Consider the following 19,833-nt stretch of genomic DNA (forward strand, 5'->3'; position numbering starts at 1 on the left):
ATTTCTTCAAATCATAGCTCAAGGCCTTTCCCCTTTAAACTTTACCTTTGTGATGTCCCTTTCCAAATCATTCCCTTGCAAATTTCCCATTCACACATTTGCAGTCTGCTTGCGTACACATAGTCAGACCCAATTAATCCAGATCAGTTCAAATAATCAGTTTTCACCAGGTTTAATGAAAACCTGAAAATGAAACAGATATGCAATAATGAAGTAAGCTTGTTGAATACAAGCTACTGTTAAAATAGTTGGGATAACAAGATGTGGTTATACCAAACTCGGTTTAACCAGATCTGATGAAATATCTTTTGCCGTTTGTTTCTGGTTTTGGTACTGGTTAAGAACACAAAGTTAAAGTAAAACTTTGAAACCACTTATTTTAGATATGTATTAAAATAATTTTGAAGATTTTCTTGTTTGACTCTTAACATTTTATTATGTAATTGAGTGAAGAATATATTTCACTGCTATTTCAACAAGAATTCCTTGTTATTTCGCAGTTTGACTAGGCATTTAAAATTCCACAGAAGTGGGTAGATTTTTATGGATGGACATAACCTGTAAATAAGCTAAGTTTTAAGACGGTAGTTTTCTTCAGAGATGCATATCTGAAAATTAAGAATTGAGTCATTTTAATTTCAGAATTAATATAGTAGCTATTACTTGGTATAAATAATTTTAATTTAATGGATTCTGCCTTTCTAACATATTTTCCTTACCAGTCTCCCCTTTGCGTGTTTTGTGGTCTTACATAAAACGTCACTGATGTCCTCTTGGCTGCCTATAGTACTTGATTTGGTTCATTTTCAAGTTCTACCATGCCAATTTAGACTGCTAACTAGAATGATGTCAGAGTGTGTTTGATGTCTCCCTGTTGTAAGTAACCCTCTGTAATCTGTGCACCCTGTTGAGAGTTCTTACTGTGCTCTGCATTGGTATGAGACTCTTCAGAGTATGTTAGAAAGGCAGCTAAAAATAAGGATTAATAATACAACAACCCTCAAAACTCCAAACCTGAGCAGACCTCAAAATGGGAGAGGAAGGGGAAACTGAGAACCTAAAAAACCCCACCACCTTGTAGGTCAAAGTTGGGAGGAAAATCTAGGTTATGGAATGGAGACTAGAGAAGGGTTTCTTACAAATCGTTTTGCTTAGTTCCGGTTTCCTTCAATTCCTTTTTCATTTTCAGTATGCTATCCTTATCTCACATTTCCTAGGCAAGTATGTGTTCCCTCCTTCTTCTCCACTCAGTGCTTTATTCTTTTCCTATTCCTTTATCCTATCCAGAGCACTTCTTTCCATGTTCCAGATCACCCCAGTTTACTTCTCTCCCTTTCCGAAGTTCTTTGCTTTATGATACTCTGTGCACAGCCACAACTGTGCTTTGCCTTTGCATTGTGTTGAAGTTCACTGACCACTTATGCATGACAGTTATTTGTAACAGTGTTACACTGATTTTATTTTAAAATGTTGAAGAAGTCACTAAGATCTCTGCAAGGTTGGTAAGGTTCTTAAAAATTATGACATGGCTTCCTGTTTCCTATTTTTGTGCCTCTTTAGAGGTTTAAACACTTGAAAAAAAGTTTAGGGACAGAATATGGGAACTGCCATAATTTTGAAAATACTATTTTTTCTAGTAACATTTCAAACATTTCTAAAACTTACCTTTTATGAATTGACTGCTGTTCTTTCTTAAGCAAACTATGATGGCAAGCAGAACCTCACAAAGAGTTCTACAAAGGCAGAAAATATTCTTGAAAACAGTGATTGTCTTGAGAAATACATACAACTTTAAACAGGGTGTTGCTTTCTAATTTTTGTAATTTTGCTCTGGGGAAATGTTTAGGCAAAGGCATGAACCACTATAGCAAGAATAATTGGGCAGTTAAGTTATATAACAAAAGCTGAAATGAATCACCTTGTACCTCATAATTGGAAGGTTTCTTACAAATTTAACTGTGGTGTAAATTCCAACCTGTGAGATGATAATAACCTCTAAATATGAACTTGTGGTTCACTACTATGATCTAATTGTATGGTTCACTAGCTCAGCAAATTAAAGTATACCTGACACACTTGGTTCTGTGATCAGTTCCACACAGTCTACTTCTACTCTAATTTGTATGCAAGAGTATGTATAATTAAATTGCTCGAAGAGCTGGTTATTCTTATTTTAGGCTTAAAGACCTGAAAAATTCATTGACCCACATGAATCATACCAAATATTATTTTCTGTTCTTATATCTGTTTTAAAGTTTCATCAGAAGTCTTATTTCTTTAATCTGAATTTGGGATTTGGGTTATGTTTAAAATAATATGGATATACTGAGTGCTTTAAAATTGTGGCTTTGGCCCTTCTTACTACCTTTAGCATGCCATTCTTCATGTTATTTTTGAGAGATACAATGAAGCATATGTAGGGGTCTTAGGCTCTAGCATGTGTAACTGCTTTTTTTGTTGGTAGCTGAAATACTAACCGTTAGCGGAACTGGGAAAATACAAGCAAGAACTCTTTTAATAGAAAGATTATGTTCTTCAAAATCAGACCGATAGAGAAATTGTTACTTATTCTGTTGGAAAAGTTTTCCAATAGATTTATTCTTGTATCCTTTTAGTTACACATGAGCTAAGATAAAGCTTTAAGTGTCTGTATGCTATCAGTTGGCAATGCAAGGTCTTTGGCAGACTTTGGGTGGGTATTTAAAATGTAGCTCTTTTTTCCATCTAGTAATGTACATGGATGTTTTATAAGCAAAGGTATTTAAGAAAAAAGTATTAAAAAAATTGAGGGGTGCAATATACTTCCATGAGGAAAATGAACATTTTATTATGTTATTTTGTTGGGGTTTTTAGAGGGGTAGAGAGAGAAGTCATCTCTTATTGCTGGACACGTTTTATAGTTTTTATTAAGTTTTAGCCTGTAACAATGATTTAGTACTTTAAATTACTCCTTAATTATATTTTGATGATAAAAGCTACCAATTAGAAGAATAAGATTTTATTTAATGAGTTTCTAATAGCTACTGTTTCTCCATGAGTCTCAGCTTTGTTCCTCAAGTATGCAGTTGTTAAAATTCCTGATAAGTATTCATGATAATCTATTTTTTAAAAAATAAAGATCATAACTTTAAGAAATATGTTTAATAAAAATACAACATGGAAAAGGAGGGTTTATTGAGAAAGGAAAGTGATATTGTATTTTTCATATAGAAGCAAATACTACATTGTGAAGAGGGAACTGAGTAGTGAGAAATGTCAAGTGATGTAACTTTATTTTTTTATTACTGAAGTGATACACTGAAGTAAGAGACATGTATTTCTCATAGAATAAAAAAGAAATCAGTAGAAACTAGGCAGAGCTAGTGTGGGGGTGCAATAGAACTCACCAGAATTTTTGTGAACTTAGCCCATTTTCCTTTCCCTATCTTTTTGTAGTTCAGTCTGATATCCTTTATCTGTAGCTAACCAGGATATGATTAATTAAAAGTTATTTCTAAAAATTTAAGCTTAATTTGTTTTGGTTTGGGATTTTTTTTTTTTTCTAAAATGAAGAAATTGTGATTTTTTTTTAATAACTAATTTTTCAATGCATATTTCTTGTCTAGCTGCTAAGGAAAAGGCATATAGGAAATGACATAGTTACCATTGTCTTCCAAGAGCCAGGAGCACTTCCTTTTACTCCAAAAAACATTCGTTCCCACTTTCAACATGTATTTGTCATAGTCAAAGTGCATAATCCTTGCACTGAAAATGTGTGCTATAGGTGAGTAGAGCCTTAACTATGTAAGTTTGCTATTAAGACTGCAATGGAACTGCCTTTTCTAATGGTTTTGTATTTCCTGGAGTTATTATGTATACAGGTTTAAGATTTCTGCGGTTTTGTGTGTTTGAAATCCCAAGGTCTCCCTTGCACACATCTAGAGTTAGGGGAAACAGTTTGTAAACTTAAATGGGTATATGGAGAATTCTGTGTTGCTGATTTATCGGCATAAAATGGGGATATAACAGGTTAGTGAAAATAAGATTTGCAGGCATAATCATAGAAATTCGTTTAGAATTTGTATTTCACATTTCCTTTTTCAAAGAAAGTGATTTAAAATTAAGTATTTTAGAAGGCTATTAACCTGTATAATCCCTGTGTATGACAGTATGACACTGGGATGAGTCATGGCCCCTAAGCACATGCATAAAGGACATTTGGGGAGTATTAAAACATCTCAAATTTCAGATGATCTTAACTCTCACATGTAAGTTACTGTATCATGAATTCTAGCAAGGTAACTGGGGTTAAAGTATAGTTCTGAACTGATTGGGAATTGTGCCAATATTGATAAGGACTTGAAGCATAATGGTCTAGGTTTAGCAGGTAAAAATGTTATTTATTCATTATTTAGGATGAAATTAAAGTACATCATGAGGCCAAGTCATATTACTGTCTTTTAGAACTTAAGCTATCTTTTAGTAAAAACTTGATCGTTTTATCAGTAGCTCTTTTGTGTTTAATAATACATGCCATTTCGTAAGCTACATTTTTCTTATTACTAAATTATATCTGTTTATCATTCAAAATGTGACTGCATTTCAGTCATGCTAACAGTAGTTGTATGTAGTTTGCACAGTATTTTAAAATCCTTTTTCAGTTGAAATAATTTATGTAGATATCAATTGTGAGTATAATTTTATTAATGACAAAATACTCCTATTTTTCTGTGAACTGTCTATATCAAGAATTGCAGGTATTTTGAAATTTGGTGAACGTAGAGTAGGAAACTTAAACAGGTGCAGGCTGTTCCCATTATAGACACATTTGACACCAATACTTTTTCTTTGTCTTCACACTTCATTGTAGCAAATTGAGGATTAAAATCTGTTTCTGTATTTCTTAGTTTTAAGATCACAAAACTGAGTGACAGCTGAAAACAGTAGTCAGATTTACACCAAAAGAAGAATTTAAAAAATACTTCTCTCATTTATGTCTCACAAAGCATTTTTATATGTATTCCATTAAAGAAAGGAGACAGTCACACCCTAAGAAGTCATCCTTGATATTTTTTTGTTAGTAAGATACATCCATAATGTCTTTTATACATTTAAAAGAAAAAAGCCATTTAAAAACAGGCAAGCCCATCGATTTTCTTTGGTATATTTAAAATGTCTGAAAATTGACATGTCAAAGCTAAACCAAACTGTGTAAATAGACTGCACAGATCACAGTTCTGCTTATCATCTGATCTTTTTTTTTTTAGGAATTAACCACTGTATTTTTTTCTTTCTGTTTCCAGTGTTGGTGTTTCACGATCAAAAGATGTACCTGCATTTGGTCCACCTATTCCTAAAGGAGTTACCTTCCCCAAGTCTGCAGTCTTTAGGGACTTCCTCTTAGCCAAAGTTATTAATGCTGAAAATGCGGCACATAAATCAGAAAAATTTCGAGCCATGGCCACAAGGACACGTCAAGAATACTTGAAAGATCTGGCAGAAAATTTTGTTACCACAGCTACAGTGGATACTTCAGCAAAGTTTAGCTTTATTACTTTAGGGGCAAAAAAAAAGGAAAAAGTGAAACCAAGGAAAGATGCACATCTATTCAGTGTTGGAGCAATTATGTGGAATGTGATTGCACGAGATTTTGGCCAGTCTGCTGACATTGAATGTCTTCTTGGAATCTCCAATGAGTTTATCATGTTGATTGAAAAGGAATCAAAAAATGTTGTTTTTAACTGCTCCTGCAGAGATGTTATTGGATGGACATCTGGATTAATGAGCATCAAAATATTTTATGAAAGAGGAGAATGTATTCTTCTGTCGGCAGCAGATAATTGTACTGAAGACATCAGAGAAATTGTTCAAAGACTTGAAGTAAGTACAGTTTCTAAACTGAAATCCCAAAATTTTTATGAAGAGTTACTTACATCTCCTTTGAGATACAATAAAAAATGTCCTACGTTTATATTTTGGGAGTGTTTTCAGTCCTCAGAGAGCATTACAAACAATAATCCTCACAACAGCATATGAGAGGAGTGTTGTCAACCCATTTTCAAGGATGAGGAATCTGGTACCAATAATCTGATAGACGTGCCCAAGACCATGGATGGTTTCAGTGTCAAAATCAGAATTGAAAAGCTAAGCTTTTGTCTTCTCTTGCTATAGACTCTTCTTAAATCACAGCTTTGTTCATAGAAATACACCTTAATTTAAAAATATACTCACTTTGACTTTTAATAATAACCCATGTGAGTATTAGCAGAAGAATTTGTGTCAGTGATTCTGTTGATTTGTTCCTTTGTACTGAGCAACTGCATGAAGTAAAGAAAACTATTACCAATTAATGCCAGTTTTTACAGTTGACTGGATAAAGTTTTTCAGATGCCTGATGACCCTGTTAGCACAACTGTCCTGTAACTATTTCAGTCAGTACAAATGAACTGACAGGAACTCCAAGGTAAACATGCTGATGCATCTACTTCATGTGGTTACACTTCACCCTTTGATCTTAATTTAAGTTATCTAGATGGTCTCAATTTTGTTTATATTAGAAAGCCCAGTACTGAAAAGAAATCATTATGCTTACCATTTTCACACTGGAACAGTCAGATTGCAGCTGATGTTTTAGGGCCTCTGCGGTTCTGCAGTCACTTTTAACATTGCTCAATTTCATGCTCTAAATAATCACCTTTTTCTTTGAAAGTACAATTACTCTTTCAACAGATGAATGTCTTCTTGCCACTGTTACATCATCCTTTTCACTGATGTTTTCAGTTTCACTTTCCTTAGATATTTTCTTTTAGAAAAATAGTTTACATGTAGTTCAGTCCTCTTAAGTATTGCTAAATGACAATATGAATTGAAAAAACAGATGGAAAAGAAGATTCAGAGTTCTAGGGAAAAATTCTGTCATCAGTGACAACAATTTCTTTTGCTGTTTTTCACTTACTCAGTTTTACAAAACATGGAAATAGCCTAGTTGCTGAGGATAGATCTTTAAAATTCAGTAATTAAGAACATATAATGAAATGACTATGTGTATTTACTTGAATACTTCCTCTGTTTTTATGGTCAAATTTGGGGTTAAATAATGACAAATTGGCTTTAGGCCTCAAAAATTTAGCATGAGTTACTGCCAAGTTAACCCAAACATTAACTTCAAGTATGTATTGCAATGAACTCTGGCTGCCTTCTCTCTTTCACTGCCATCTATCCAACTTTCACATTGCTTAAAAGAATTAGCTGTCATTACTTGTTTTAAAACTTTTTTCATCTCTGTTTCTTACCTCATATTTTTCTCCCTTTTTGCTGCTTTTCTCTCTCTTTTGAAAGCTGAGTATTTATGATATTCCCTAGTTCTTTTATGATGGTGAATGCTTTCTAAAGTACTTACATACATTTTGATATAGACGCTTAGAGGTGACCATTACAAGGACTAAGAAGTATTTAAAACTCAGATTCTACACTTAATGTGCTTAATTCAAAAACCTTTTAAGTGACTCAGAACACAGCCAGGGTCGACAACCACAGGTGCCAGCAGATGCTAAAGATGAAAGCTCAAAGGGTGAAATAATATCAAGCTTCAGTGACCAGATGGTTAACCCTTTTCAGTCACTAGTAAAAGCATTAAAACCAGTGAGTAAAATGTTGCAGTTACTAAATGAGACTGTCAAAGAAATAACTACATTTTATTGCCTGGGTTTAAATCATGCAGATGAATAGAAAACGTATCGCAATATCCAGATTAATCAAAGATGTAAACAGCTGAGACTGTGATTTTGCTTTGAACCAAAAGAATCAGTTTGGGACTATAAAAAGAGCTAGGATTTGTCAACCTAGAGTCAGATCTGTATTTGTGGGGGAGAATATCTAGTGATATAAAGTAGAAAGAGCAGCAAAAGCAAACTATAGATTAACTTGGCAGGCTGTGTTTGAAGGCAGAAAAAGCAGTGGTTCTGAGCTTTAGGATAACAGAGAATGGCAGAGTGATACAAGATTAAATGAAAACCCTGAAGGGATCTTTAGACAAGAATCTGAGTAGACAAAATTTCCATATAAGTGTGTATACTAAAAAAACTTTTTCTTCTTCCTGGGACTTGGAAGATCTCTGTCTTTTAATTTTATCTGAATTAAGTGCATTCAGAGAAGAGAGTTCTTAGTTCATGCACATGAACATTCACATGTTCAGTGAGATGGCAATCAAGTAAGCAGAATGACCTATTTTGAAGTGGAGCAGCACTATGTTTTATGTGACATTGCTATGTAAAATTTAGTGTCACCTTTTAGGTGATATACTTGTGGAGGACTTGATCTCCTGGGATCCCTTCCATTGGAACAGATGAATCTTTGGCAGGAGTGTTTATCTTCCTTCTCTTATAACCTTTGAATATTTAACTAACTTGAAGAAGAGATTTTGAGTGCTCTGAGTTGGGAAAATCTATATACTTCAACTGGTGCATTCATCTGCAGTATTCTGTGATGTGACATAATGACAAAGAGGTGTCTGTCCCCGCAGAGTGTGGCATAGTTTCTTAGCGATAAAATTCTGTCCCTCAACTGGGCTTCTGACTATAATTGTGTGTTGCTCTTTTCACTGCATGACTAAATATTGTCTGTATCTTAGAAACTTGTGAGAGAAGTGTAGGGAAACTAATGAAGGATGAAAATTTCATTTTTCACTTATCTAGTTCATAAATTACGAAATTCTTGTTGAAAATTAGTCGTGATTGAAAATGTACCTCAGAGCTGGGAAAAAAAAGAGTTAAAGCTTAGTTCTTTGAGCATGCCATATAGCTCTAATACTATATGCATGGTTATAAACACAACAGAAAATTCTGTTAAAAATGGAAATCTTCTAAAAGATTCCATAAACTCAGGGTGAATACGGCAAAAAAAATAGCTGCTTATTTTCATAGGAAGACACAGAACATGATTTTGTAAACAAAACCTCCCGAGTCCCTTTTAGACATCTCAGGAATGACTTTCACATTTAAACTTCAAAACGTACATCTTCAGAAAGAACTGGAGGGTTTATGAAGTCAAGTGCTACAATTTAAGTAGCCCAAAGTTGTTAGGCAATGATTCTCAGAATATCAGATCCTTGCAAGGTCTTTCTCCAGTGTTCACAGCTCATGGAAGATTAGCCTTTAATGAATGAGAGCTAACTGTATTTAATTACCTTGAGTTTATCACAAGTTAAAAGCTATAAGCGGACCAGCTCCCTCAGGTCTGCAAATTTATGATAACTCATGGTTTTGTGGCACTTTGTTCTCATGTGTGCAGATTCTGATTTTTTCTGCTGAGTGACAGATATCCATAGTAATAGTGCTTTAGAACTTACTAAGGTACAGAAACCCATGACTTCCAGTCACTGACCAAGTTGCAGGCCTAAGTTACACAAACACTAAAGATTTTCCACTCATCCTTTGGATTGGGAAGGGAATAGAAGTTAGGCCTCTCATCCCTGACTCTGTAACAGTTTGGACAAAAGACGAAAAACAGGCTTGGAAGCATAAAAGCAAACTATTGAAGAACTTAAAGCTTAATATTTGCTACCTGTTAAATTCCTTTGTCGATGGTGGAAATGTACTTTTATAATAGCTGCCAGTGAAGGAGACAGTGCCACCCATTCCCTGTCTGCCACCCCTTTGGAACATTATTTTTAAAAGCACCCTGTTTTTCGGCTGCATCATGTTCCTGATATGGCTGCACAAGTGCTAACGCGGTACAGGGGACAGCGTAGTAGTCATAGAGTCTTACATCAATTTAAACCTCCCATGAAACTGCACTTAGTCAAGTGCCTCTGACTCAGGCAGTGAAAGGAGCGGTGTTGTGACAGTTTTACGCAGTCGCAGTGCCAACATCTCCCCAAGCTGCACAGTCCCACTCCCTTACCATGCCGCCCTGAATTAGGCTGGGCCATGCTTCCATGGGAAGCAGATGATAAACTAGTGAGCTAGGCTGTCCAGATTCTGGCTTAGGCTGGCAGTGGAGGGGAAGAATGTCTCTTCCAGGGTAGCCTCCTGAATTAAGCTCAAGCTATAGAACAGCCTTTGCAGAAACCTGTCCTATACAACTGACTATAGAGGACACCTGCCTCCTAACTAAAGCACTTTCAAATAGATGCCTAAAGTTGAGTAATGAGTGCATCTTCCTGATGCACACTAAAAGCAACCATAAACAGCGTGAACACCTTTGAGGAACAAGGTGCACTGTGGAACTGCTCTTCATGGTGCATGACCTTGGGAAGATCCCTTGATCTGTATCGTAACATATGCATCTTTACAGGGCAGATATGTGCTTTGCTGGAGTGTTATAAAGCACTGTGAGATCTTTGAATGTTATGCATTATGAACAAAGATTTTTGATAATGTTTCACAGTGCTTCCGTTTTTGTACTAATTATACTAATGGAGATAAAATACATATTGGTTTTGTGACACTGACAGAAAGGAATGTTAGGGTAACTCAAACTTACCTTGCAATGTGGACTGCAGTTTGGTCTGCTGTGTCCTGTGCAGTATCCCAGCATACCTACTGTTGTGTCGTAATTTTTTACTGGGCGAAACTGTTGAGGACTTGTTTTACACAGTATATAGAAATGAGCCTGCTTAGCAAAGTCTGAATTTGAAGGATTTTGGCTACTCTATATAACGACAGAACTACTGTTCATTGAATATGAAGAAAGTAATTTTTTTGTTTCTAAATTTCCCAGTGACATGAAAACTCTTACCCCATTTTGATGACGTCCACATCTGGATATAGTGGTAGTTAGGAATATGATACAAGGCAAAACGAATCAACATTATCTTCATTGCTATGTTCTTGAGGAAGAAAAGCTTCTAGAACTGAGGCATTTCACTCGATTTAGCTCATGTTGTATCTCAAGTTCAGTACTGTCTAATACTGAAGAAAAAAATGCCTGCACACCTGTGGTCAGTCAGCCAACAAGAATGAAGGAACTGACAGGACAGCATTTTGCTTGCTTTGTGTTTTGAAACTAAAGCAGTTGTTAGGTTTTCGGGAAGAGATAAATGATACTGTGTTAATGTTGGGCAAGGGGGAAGGAACTTGACACGGGTCAGCTGCTTGCTCCGGGGATGTAAGATTTTTAGCATTGTGAAATGTTTGGTTTGTTTTATGCAGAAATCGTCATTCAACCGCAAATGTTAAAATAATTCAGTATTAGTATATTAAAAATATTTAATGTCAAGCCATACATGGCTTTATAGTGTTTGAAAACAGATTTGTGTGTGTGTCTGAAGGAGCATCCTGACTCACTCCAGCATAACAATCTGATACTTCTTTAGATAGTGACCAGAGGATGTGAAACCACAGAAATGACCCTTCGGAGGAATGGGTTGGGCCAGCTTGGATTCCACGTGAACTTTGAAGGGATAGTGGCAGATGTGGAGCCCTTTGGTTTTGCATGGAAGGCAGGCCTACGGCAAGGGAGCCGCCTGGTTGAGATCTGTAAAGTGGCCGTGGCAACTTTGACTCATGAACAAATGATTGACCTTTTACGTACGTCAGTGACAGTAAAAGTGGTGATTATTCAACCGCATGAGGATGGAGCACCTAGAAGGTAATGAGCAACGGTTCTCAATGTGACATTTGTATCTCTCTGTGGGTTTTTTCTCTGCTACTGCTTAAACGATGGCTCTTTTACTGGAGGCCCTCAGGAAACAGGTATTGTCTCTCATGCTGCGTGATAATATTGAAACTCTTCAAAGCAATCTTTTCCCTGAAACCCCTGTTGGCCTGTAGTAGAAGATAAAATGGGATCCTGTAAGAAATTTAACAGGAAATTTACTTTTATATGGCTTTGAAGATGTAAAAAGTAAACTTTAGTGCATCATCCTGTTATGAAAGCTGGAAGCCGATGTGACTTGTTCCACAGGAGAATTTTACGTTTTAATACTGAATTTGAAAATGAGGAATCCTTCTCTGAAAACTGTACCTTGTATGTCTTTGACATTTCTCTGACACCTGATTATTGAAAAATATTTGTTTTATTTTTTCTTATGTTGAAATATTGACAAAAGTAGCGAAATACTGGTTTCTTAGAGCCCTTCTCACTTTCTACAGACATCTAATCTAGTCATATTAAATAGTGAATTACATCAGTGAAATCATCAGTTAAAAAAGATCTTGCTGCAGTGTGAAATAATGCTCACACACTCAGGAAAAGACTCAAATAAAGGTTATTTTGTTAACTGTACCATTGTTTTCAGGGTTGAGATGCCATTTTCTTTCATCAGTGTTCCTTTTTTGGTGACAGCAGGATTTTTGTTCTTCTCCCCATTTTTAATATGATGAGGTAGAGAGAAGTAAGGGAAAAATTAAAATTTTATAATAATGTGACTTTATTTCTCACATATCTTGTCTTGGAACTATTAATTTGGCTCATTCTAAACGAGAACTGTACTAGAGTAAATTGAATTACTTGTCTGCTTGTAGAAGGCCAGCTTTAAATCTCTTGTTGATTTTTAATTTAACAGAAAAAACATTAGATGTGTTGCTTTTGGCGAGACAACAAGCCATAAAATTTTACGTAGCATGCAATGCTATGAAGTTGGTGCCAACTGTACACGAATACTGTTTAATTGGTGGCAATTCTCCAAGTAGTCATTGGCTTGATGAATGACACAGAAATGCCCTCCCCTGCCTCAACCTGCATGTTGATGCCTTGGGTTCCTCTCTGAAGAAAATGCCTGTGAATGTAGAATACCACCGTTTTGCTTAGTTGGATAGAATTTGCAATTAAGCCTCTCTTTGCTTAGCTTTGCTATTCTCACCATCTGCTTCTGGGTATGAATTTTCACTGACTTGTTTGGTATACATTTCCAAGCTGTTTACAGAATATGAGCCTAATGAGCTGATCCTATTATATTGAAGGTAAAAATGTGTGTTTTATAGGCCCTGATGGAAAAATAAATACTATATGAATTGTTTATATCTTCTTTGATGCATTTTTAGAAGTAAATGTTAAAATCTCAAGTCGGTGTGATACATGGCACTCAGTCTATGTGTAGGAGGAGTTTTAACTGAGTGCCACCAAACTGGGAAAAATCTGCAAAAGCTGTTCTTGTTTATAAAATTTTTGCATTTAAAAAACTGTGTGTCTAATTAGTAAGGAAAATGACTTTTTTAAAAACTATGTTTCTATTCTAAAATACAAAAACCACCAAAGCATTTATGTTTAAGTTCTTTCCAGCCTCATCTCTCTAATATAAAAAAGAAATCTTCATTAATGCCTCTTTTTTCTCAAATATCAACTTCTCACTCAAACAGAAAGTTCCTTATTTTCACCTTTATATTCCCAAAATACAGTTAGTAATTGTGATTGCCCAACTTTAAAGTGATCTAATATTCAGAGAGTTTTGAACTTGCCTTTTATCAGTGTTTATAATCTAAACAGAGCAGACAGAAAGCAATACAGGTATTGGGTGACAATATGGAGAGTTTCAGTTGACAAACATGACCTGTGACATTATTTGTAAAATATATTAATGAGTGGGGGAATGAGGAGAAGGCAGAAAGGCATAAATTACCAGAGGTTTGGAGAAAGAAGATAGTCTATCACAGGTATTACTAGTTAAAGCTTGCGTAAATCCATCTCCTCCTCTCCTACGCAGTTGCTTGGTTTAGCCATCTGCAATGTCTTATCTTGCACAATCACAGAAACAATAGCTGAGGCTGGACAGGACCTCTGAAGATATGTTGAGTCCAACCCCATTGCTCAAAGCAAGGTCAGCTAGAGCAAACTGCTCAGAGGCATGCTCACTGGGTTTTGAATATCTCCAAGGACGGGCTCCACAACTTCAGTTGCAGCGTTCGATCATCCTTACAATAACAAATGTTTTTACTTATAGAATCATAGAATCACAGATTCATTTATGTTGGAAGAAACCTTAAGATCAAGTCCAGCTGTAAACCTAACACTGCCACATACTTAAATGGAATTTCCTGTATTTCAATTTGTGCATCTTGCCTCCTGTATTTCCACTGGATGCAACTCTGAAGAGTCTTACTCTGTTGTCTTTTCTCCCCATCAGGTATTTATGCACATTGATAAGGTCCCTCTTGAGCCTTGTCTTTCCCAGGGTGAGCAATCCCAGCACTCTCAGCCTCTTCTTGTGTTTCAGATGATCTGATCCTGTAGTCATCTTTGTAGCCCTTTGCTGGACTTGCTCCAATATTTTCACGTCTTTCTTGTACTCTGGTATCAGGTTTATCCAGAAATTTACAGACAGTAGTGTTGGATGTAAAAGAGGAGTATCTGGAGAACTAGAATCCATTTCACCCTTCATTTGACAAGAAACGTCACTGTTCTTGGAGAATCCATGTGTGGCTATATAGGGTAGAATCAGGCCTCTGAGTGATTTCCAACATGTGTCTGTGAGCAAGTTAAGGAAAGTGTGCCAGCTCATTAGGAGAATATTTTTTTACTGTCAAGTAGCTCTAATAATTATCAAATAACACTCAAAACAGACATATGGATATTTCCTTCAAAGCTGTGAGTCTTATCAATCCTTGATCCACACACTGCACGTCTAGAAGAATGATGGTTCAAAAGCAGGAGATACCTTCACATGTGTGCTCCAATAATTACTGCTTTCATTCACAGCTGTTTTTAGAGATTTTATTCTAAAAAATGATACTTCAGACTATCTGACATATGTAGAACAGTAGATTTGGAGGTTGAAATAAATGCCTTGAAAGTTTGACTGATCCTACAGAACATATGATCTTCTGGTAGTTGGGTTTTTTTCTCTGTATTTTAGCCTTATTTCTCAGGGTAGATATTGGTAGTTTATAATAATTTTTTACTTTAAATGCCATAATCTGGGGTTTCAAGTTCAGCCACTAAGTTTTTGTCCACAGTGTGTAAATATAAAAATACATTCATCTTTGTTTCTGCAAGAATAAATTGCATTAAGAATTCACATACGTTTACAAGAATATAAATAAAACTGGAGTAAAAATAATAATTCATTGTTTCATGAAAAATCCCCTTGTTTCATTTTATTAATGCCTGTCTTTCATTTACTGAGATAATCAGCTGATTTCCACTGCTTGAAAGAGTAGTTTCTGCTTAGCGCTCTGCTGGGTTTTAGGAATATGAAGCAATGAGGACTTCCTCTTTAGGCTGCTTATTAGCACTGGTTCCTTGCTGGGATCAAATTCTGAAGTGAGTTTACAGACTGGATGTGAGTGCCATGGAATCTCTTGGGAATTATACCCTTCAAATGAAAATGAGTTTTAAGTATGAAGGGGCATTTCCAAAGCAGTCCCAGTCCTTGGAAAAATATCAGCCAAAGTGGAGATCTTTAATCTAGTTCTTAACTTGCTTTTTTTTTTTCCTGTTAGCTTACCCACAAATCATCCTCAGTCCATCAGCCCTTTATATTTTAAAAGAAACCAACAAAGTGGAAGTGTACGTATACTGAGTATATTAGCAAGGAACTATTAACAATGAATTTATTTTTTGCTGCAAACTGTCTTGTATTAATTTAGTTTGGCATGAAAAGAAATTATTCGGAATGTTGAAGGTGCTTACGAAGGAATGTTACAGAGTGATTAGGAAATTATAGAGGAAAATTCCGCTCAATAAATGTGTTTCATTACTAAATGTAGATCATTCTACCTATAGTCTTGATAGCAGTATATGCAAAAGCAATCATGGAATAAGGCCTTTCATTTACTATTCTGTAAAATTAATGAACTTGAGACAAAGCTCCTGCTGTTTTCAGTTTGCTCCAGCAATTAAATAATCATGCACAAATTGAGAAATCATAATTATTTGCATGGCACCAGGTTGATATTTAGACAGAAAGAAGAAATTGCTATTTAAAACATAAATTCTTTAAATTACAAAGCAGTATTAGGACAAACATGCTGGTCATTGTATTCAGATATCAATAAGTATCCTTGTGTCGTACTTATTTCTATGCTAGGTCTTTCCCTTCAGAATTGTTGATTAGTTCTTCTGTTGTCAGTATTACCTAGTACTGCAGTGCAGTAGCTAGATTTATACACATTTTAACAGGAGAATAATGATGTTCATTCTAATTTGCTTTCACTGGTGTCACAGTAATGCTCAAGGACACTATATCCTTAATCAGTCAAATCCAATCAAGGAATTCAAGTACTTCTAAATCCATTTTAAACTGTAGGTTATGCTAGAATTTTGCTTACTAACTATGTTGAAACTTAGGTGTCTGTCTTATTTCAACTAGCATTATATATATAAAAAGAAAATTAAGAACTGCTTAAAAACAATTTCTAGAAGGTTTAGAAAATTAATAAAACTTTAAGGAAAACGTCCAGGGATGGACGATAAAGAGAAGCTTAAGTACAACCACTGTAAGAGATGTAACAGCGGTAGTTTCCACCTGTTGGTCTGAACAAGTAACAGACTTTTTTCCTGATGTTGTGTGTAATTTTGAAAATTGAAGTATTTTAGTAACTATGATTGAAACTGCCTGTGGGCTATTATTAATTGCTGCTGCATTTCTTTTGAGGCTTTTCACTTTTTTTTGGACTTTGCAACTCTTTCTTGCAAATAATATAGGTGTAATGACTTTCTGGATTTTCCAGTCCTGATGCTGGTTCTTTTTAAATGATTGTGATCTTATTGGGCGATTTTGTTTCTACAGCTTTTTTTAAGTAACGGATAGCCAGCAGTGTATAGAAAGATTGGCAAAATATTTTTAGGAAGCAGAAGGTTTTATTGTGTGGAGGAACTCAAATCTTCTCTCAAGGATGTCTGCCATAAGGTGATGGGATAGTTCATAGGGCCTTCAGGTTATTTAAATTTTTTTTAATTTTTTTTAATTAAGCCATCTGAGCTTAAAAGAAGTCAGGTCTGAATTGCTGGCAGAATGCTGCCAGCCTAACAACACTTGAGGGAGTTTAAAGCAGAAAAACCTGAAACTGAACTTTTGGTCATAAAATTAGAATTTGGATGTACTACAGCTTTTAATTACTACCCCTGCTAATAACCTAACAAGGCTGCAAATACCTGAAAACTCTAGATGATGACATTTTTTAGAGGTAACTGAAAGAACTAGTACTTAAAAAATACAATACTATTAATTGGAAGTGTTTATCAATTGCAAAAGTTAATCCTCTGTACCCAACAAAAAATAAATGGTAGAAATTGCTTAATTTACTGTCAGAATTACTGTACTACTTATAACTTTTATTAGATACAGGGAATGAGGCATATGCGCTGTGACTTATCCTGGTGGAGACTCTCGGCAAAAATGAACTGCCTCAGAACTCTGATTAGCACCAGAGACTTCAACCCAGGCTGTTACATTTTTAAGCGCAAATTGTAACAGAAAGTCAAATTCAGAATGAGACCTTTTGGCTCTCCCCCTCACTGTGAAGTCTTTGCCACTCCTGCCTTTGGAAGGGTGGCGGCACCAGCAAACAACAGAGTTTAGGCATAAGGTATGGGCTGCCCTCTTCCCCAGCTTTAATATGTCATGCACCATGTACTTTGTCTCTTCTCTAACTAACCAAGTCATCATGGTTTTCCTGCATAAAAGAAAAAGACTTTTTTACTGTTTAAAAAAAAAATAAAATGTTTTCTGTCACTTTTTATAAATTCCTTTGAGTTTGTTTCTTCCCAATAGAGTTTTCAAGGAAATGGATGTGTAAACTTGGCCTTTGTCAGTATATACAATTTGCATTTAACATCTTTCCTTAAATTCATTGTATTTAATAGAGTAAGGCTAACTATGCAGCGTTAATCTAATCCTTGGGAAGCTGAAAATGTATCATACAAGCATCTTTTTCTATTCTGATTTGTGTCCAAACAAAGGAAAACCTAGGCAGCATATGTAGCGTACAGTCTCCACTCAGAAACTGTCTCAACAAAAGAATAATGAACTAAGAAGGTACAAAGTTGAAAAAAATCTCTGATGCTTATCATATGTCTCATCCGAGTTAAAAGTCTCTGAGTTTTTCTTATATTTAGTTGTGAATGAACTGATAGCAGGAGTTAGTTATAATTGCTAAAGCTTATTATGTGTACAGTTGATACAGTCAAGCAGAAAAAAAAAACCCAAACCAAACAAACAGGAATGCCAGGCAAAGCTCTGAATGTCTCTACAGAGAGATGTAAATCCAGACTTCTTTTTTTCTTACTGAAAAAACTCAAGAGAACCACGTTTTTGGCATTTTGAAGCTTAATATTATTTCCTACTCAATTCTGGGTCAGCAGAGAAGTTTTTAATTATAAATAACTTGGGGGATATATACCTGCTATTATATAAAACGTGCTTTAGATCCATTTTTGTTATGTCTGGGTTGGAATGTGCAGTATCTCTACAGAAATTGCAAGTGATTTGATCTTTAGCTTGTTGGAAATGTTTTGGGTTCATGGAATCTTGGGATAATTCAGGTTGGAAGAGAGTGGAGGGATTATCTGGTTCAACCTCCTGCTCAAAACAGAGTCAGCTATGAGATCAAGCCAGGCTGTTCAGGGCTTTATCCAGTCAGGTATTCAAAAACTCGAGGGTTGGAGGCTGCGTAACCTCTCTCTGGGGAACATATTCTACTTGATCTTCGATAAGGATCATTTGTGTTTTCCTTTATCTCCTCATGAGTGGTCTTAGTCCTAATCTTACCTCTCTGGTATCTTAAAGACTACTTCAAAATCGGGATTCATTCTGAACTTGCTCCTTTCAGAGCTCAAAGGCTTGGATCTCCATTTGGTACTGTTCCCTCTGCTTTGTTTGTCCTCTCTGTTACTCATCATTTCCATTTCTTAAGTTGGATCCCTGCCATTGGCTTTCCAGCTGTTCTTCATCTTACAATCTTATGGGGAATTTTTAAGGGTTTTCTCTTTAATGTCACAAAAAACTTTCTTACTCATCTGGTTTTCCCAGCGATTCTTCCTTCTCGCCAGTAGCTTCTCAAGCCTTTATTCCCCATAGCTGTTGTGTTCTGATGTAGCTGTTTTCCTGTTCTCTGGGATTTGGAAATGTGACTTGCTCCGCTTGTGTCCTAGTTCCCATCAGCAGAGGCTGCAGGGGTTGTTACTACCTTACTGATCATATGAGTAAGCCAGACAACCTTGGCTGGATTTGGGTTTTTTCTCCTCTGTTTTTTCCTGACTAGCTCCTTTCATCCAACGTGTTGTTTGTATTTGTCTTGCCTTTTTCATACAACAGTGCAGGCATGGAGGCTCTTAGGAAGCCTCTAAATTGCTTGTCAGTTCACCAACACAAAGATTCTGTTTAAAACCGAATAGTAATAAAGACCAGGACAATGAGTGTATCTTCATGAAGGAGGGATTGTCAGCTTTAACTCTTCAACTCTATGAAGAGAGTGCCACAGAGTTACCACGCACCTTAAACCAGGAGTGATAAAGTGGGCAGCAGCCTTACCTGAGATTTTCGTAAGCAATCACATGTGTCTATTGTGGTATGAAATTATTTTAAAGTAAAACTGATTTCCTGTTTTTCAAATTGTATCTTTCCTTTTCGATACAGTATGACTACCGCTAATAGGTTTGTGAGATGTCAGAACTTGGAATTTTTGTCTTCACTTTTTGACCAAAGGTCTCTTAGACCATTTGAATATTATCCAATGTTTTGGACTTGTGCTGTAGTTGATGTAGGGAGTCAATGGAGTCCAGGGGTTACTGCCAGGAGGCACTTGAAAGCGTCAGAAAAGGGAAAATGTATGTATGCCTTATTTAACTACGTGGTGAGCCTAACTAAAACTGAGCTACTAAAGTCTGCTTTTCAGTTAAGTCCCTACAATTATGTGAAATTATTCAATGTTTTAGTATGTGGGCTTAGTGGATTGCGTGATGAGTCCTCAGTCTCTT

At 35.8% G+C, this 19,833-nt stretch overlaps 1 protein-coding gene across 8 annotated transcripts in view; it reads left to right on the plus strand.

Moving 5' to 3' along the window:
- Positions 1-19,833, plus strand: part of SIPA1L2 (signal induced proliferation associated 1 like 2) — a 151,861-nt gene that overhangs the window by 88,697 nt on the left and 43,331 nt on the right. For all 8 annotated transcript variants that reach the window (XM_055810595.1, XM_055810597.1, XM_055810596.1 and 5 more), the window contains 3 exons: positions 3,606-3,763; positions 5,283-5,859; positions 11,294-11,568. In XM_055810595.1, the coding sequence (XP_055666570.1) occupies positions 3,606-3,763; positions 5,283-5,859; positions 11,294-11,568 (1,010 nt within the window). The remainder of the gene's footprint in view (positions 1-3,605; positions 3,764-5,282; positions 5,860-11,293; positions 11,569-19,833) is intronic.

This window comes from Falco peregrinus, chromosome 7 (genome assembly GCF_023634155.1).
Source record: "Falco peregrinus isolate bFalPer1 chromosome 7, bFalPer1.pri, whole genome shotgun sequence".
NCBI classification, from domain to species: Eukaryota; Metazoa; Chordata; class Aves; order Falconiformes; family Falconidae; genus Falco; species Falco peregrinus.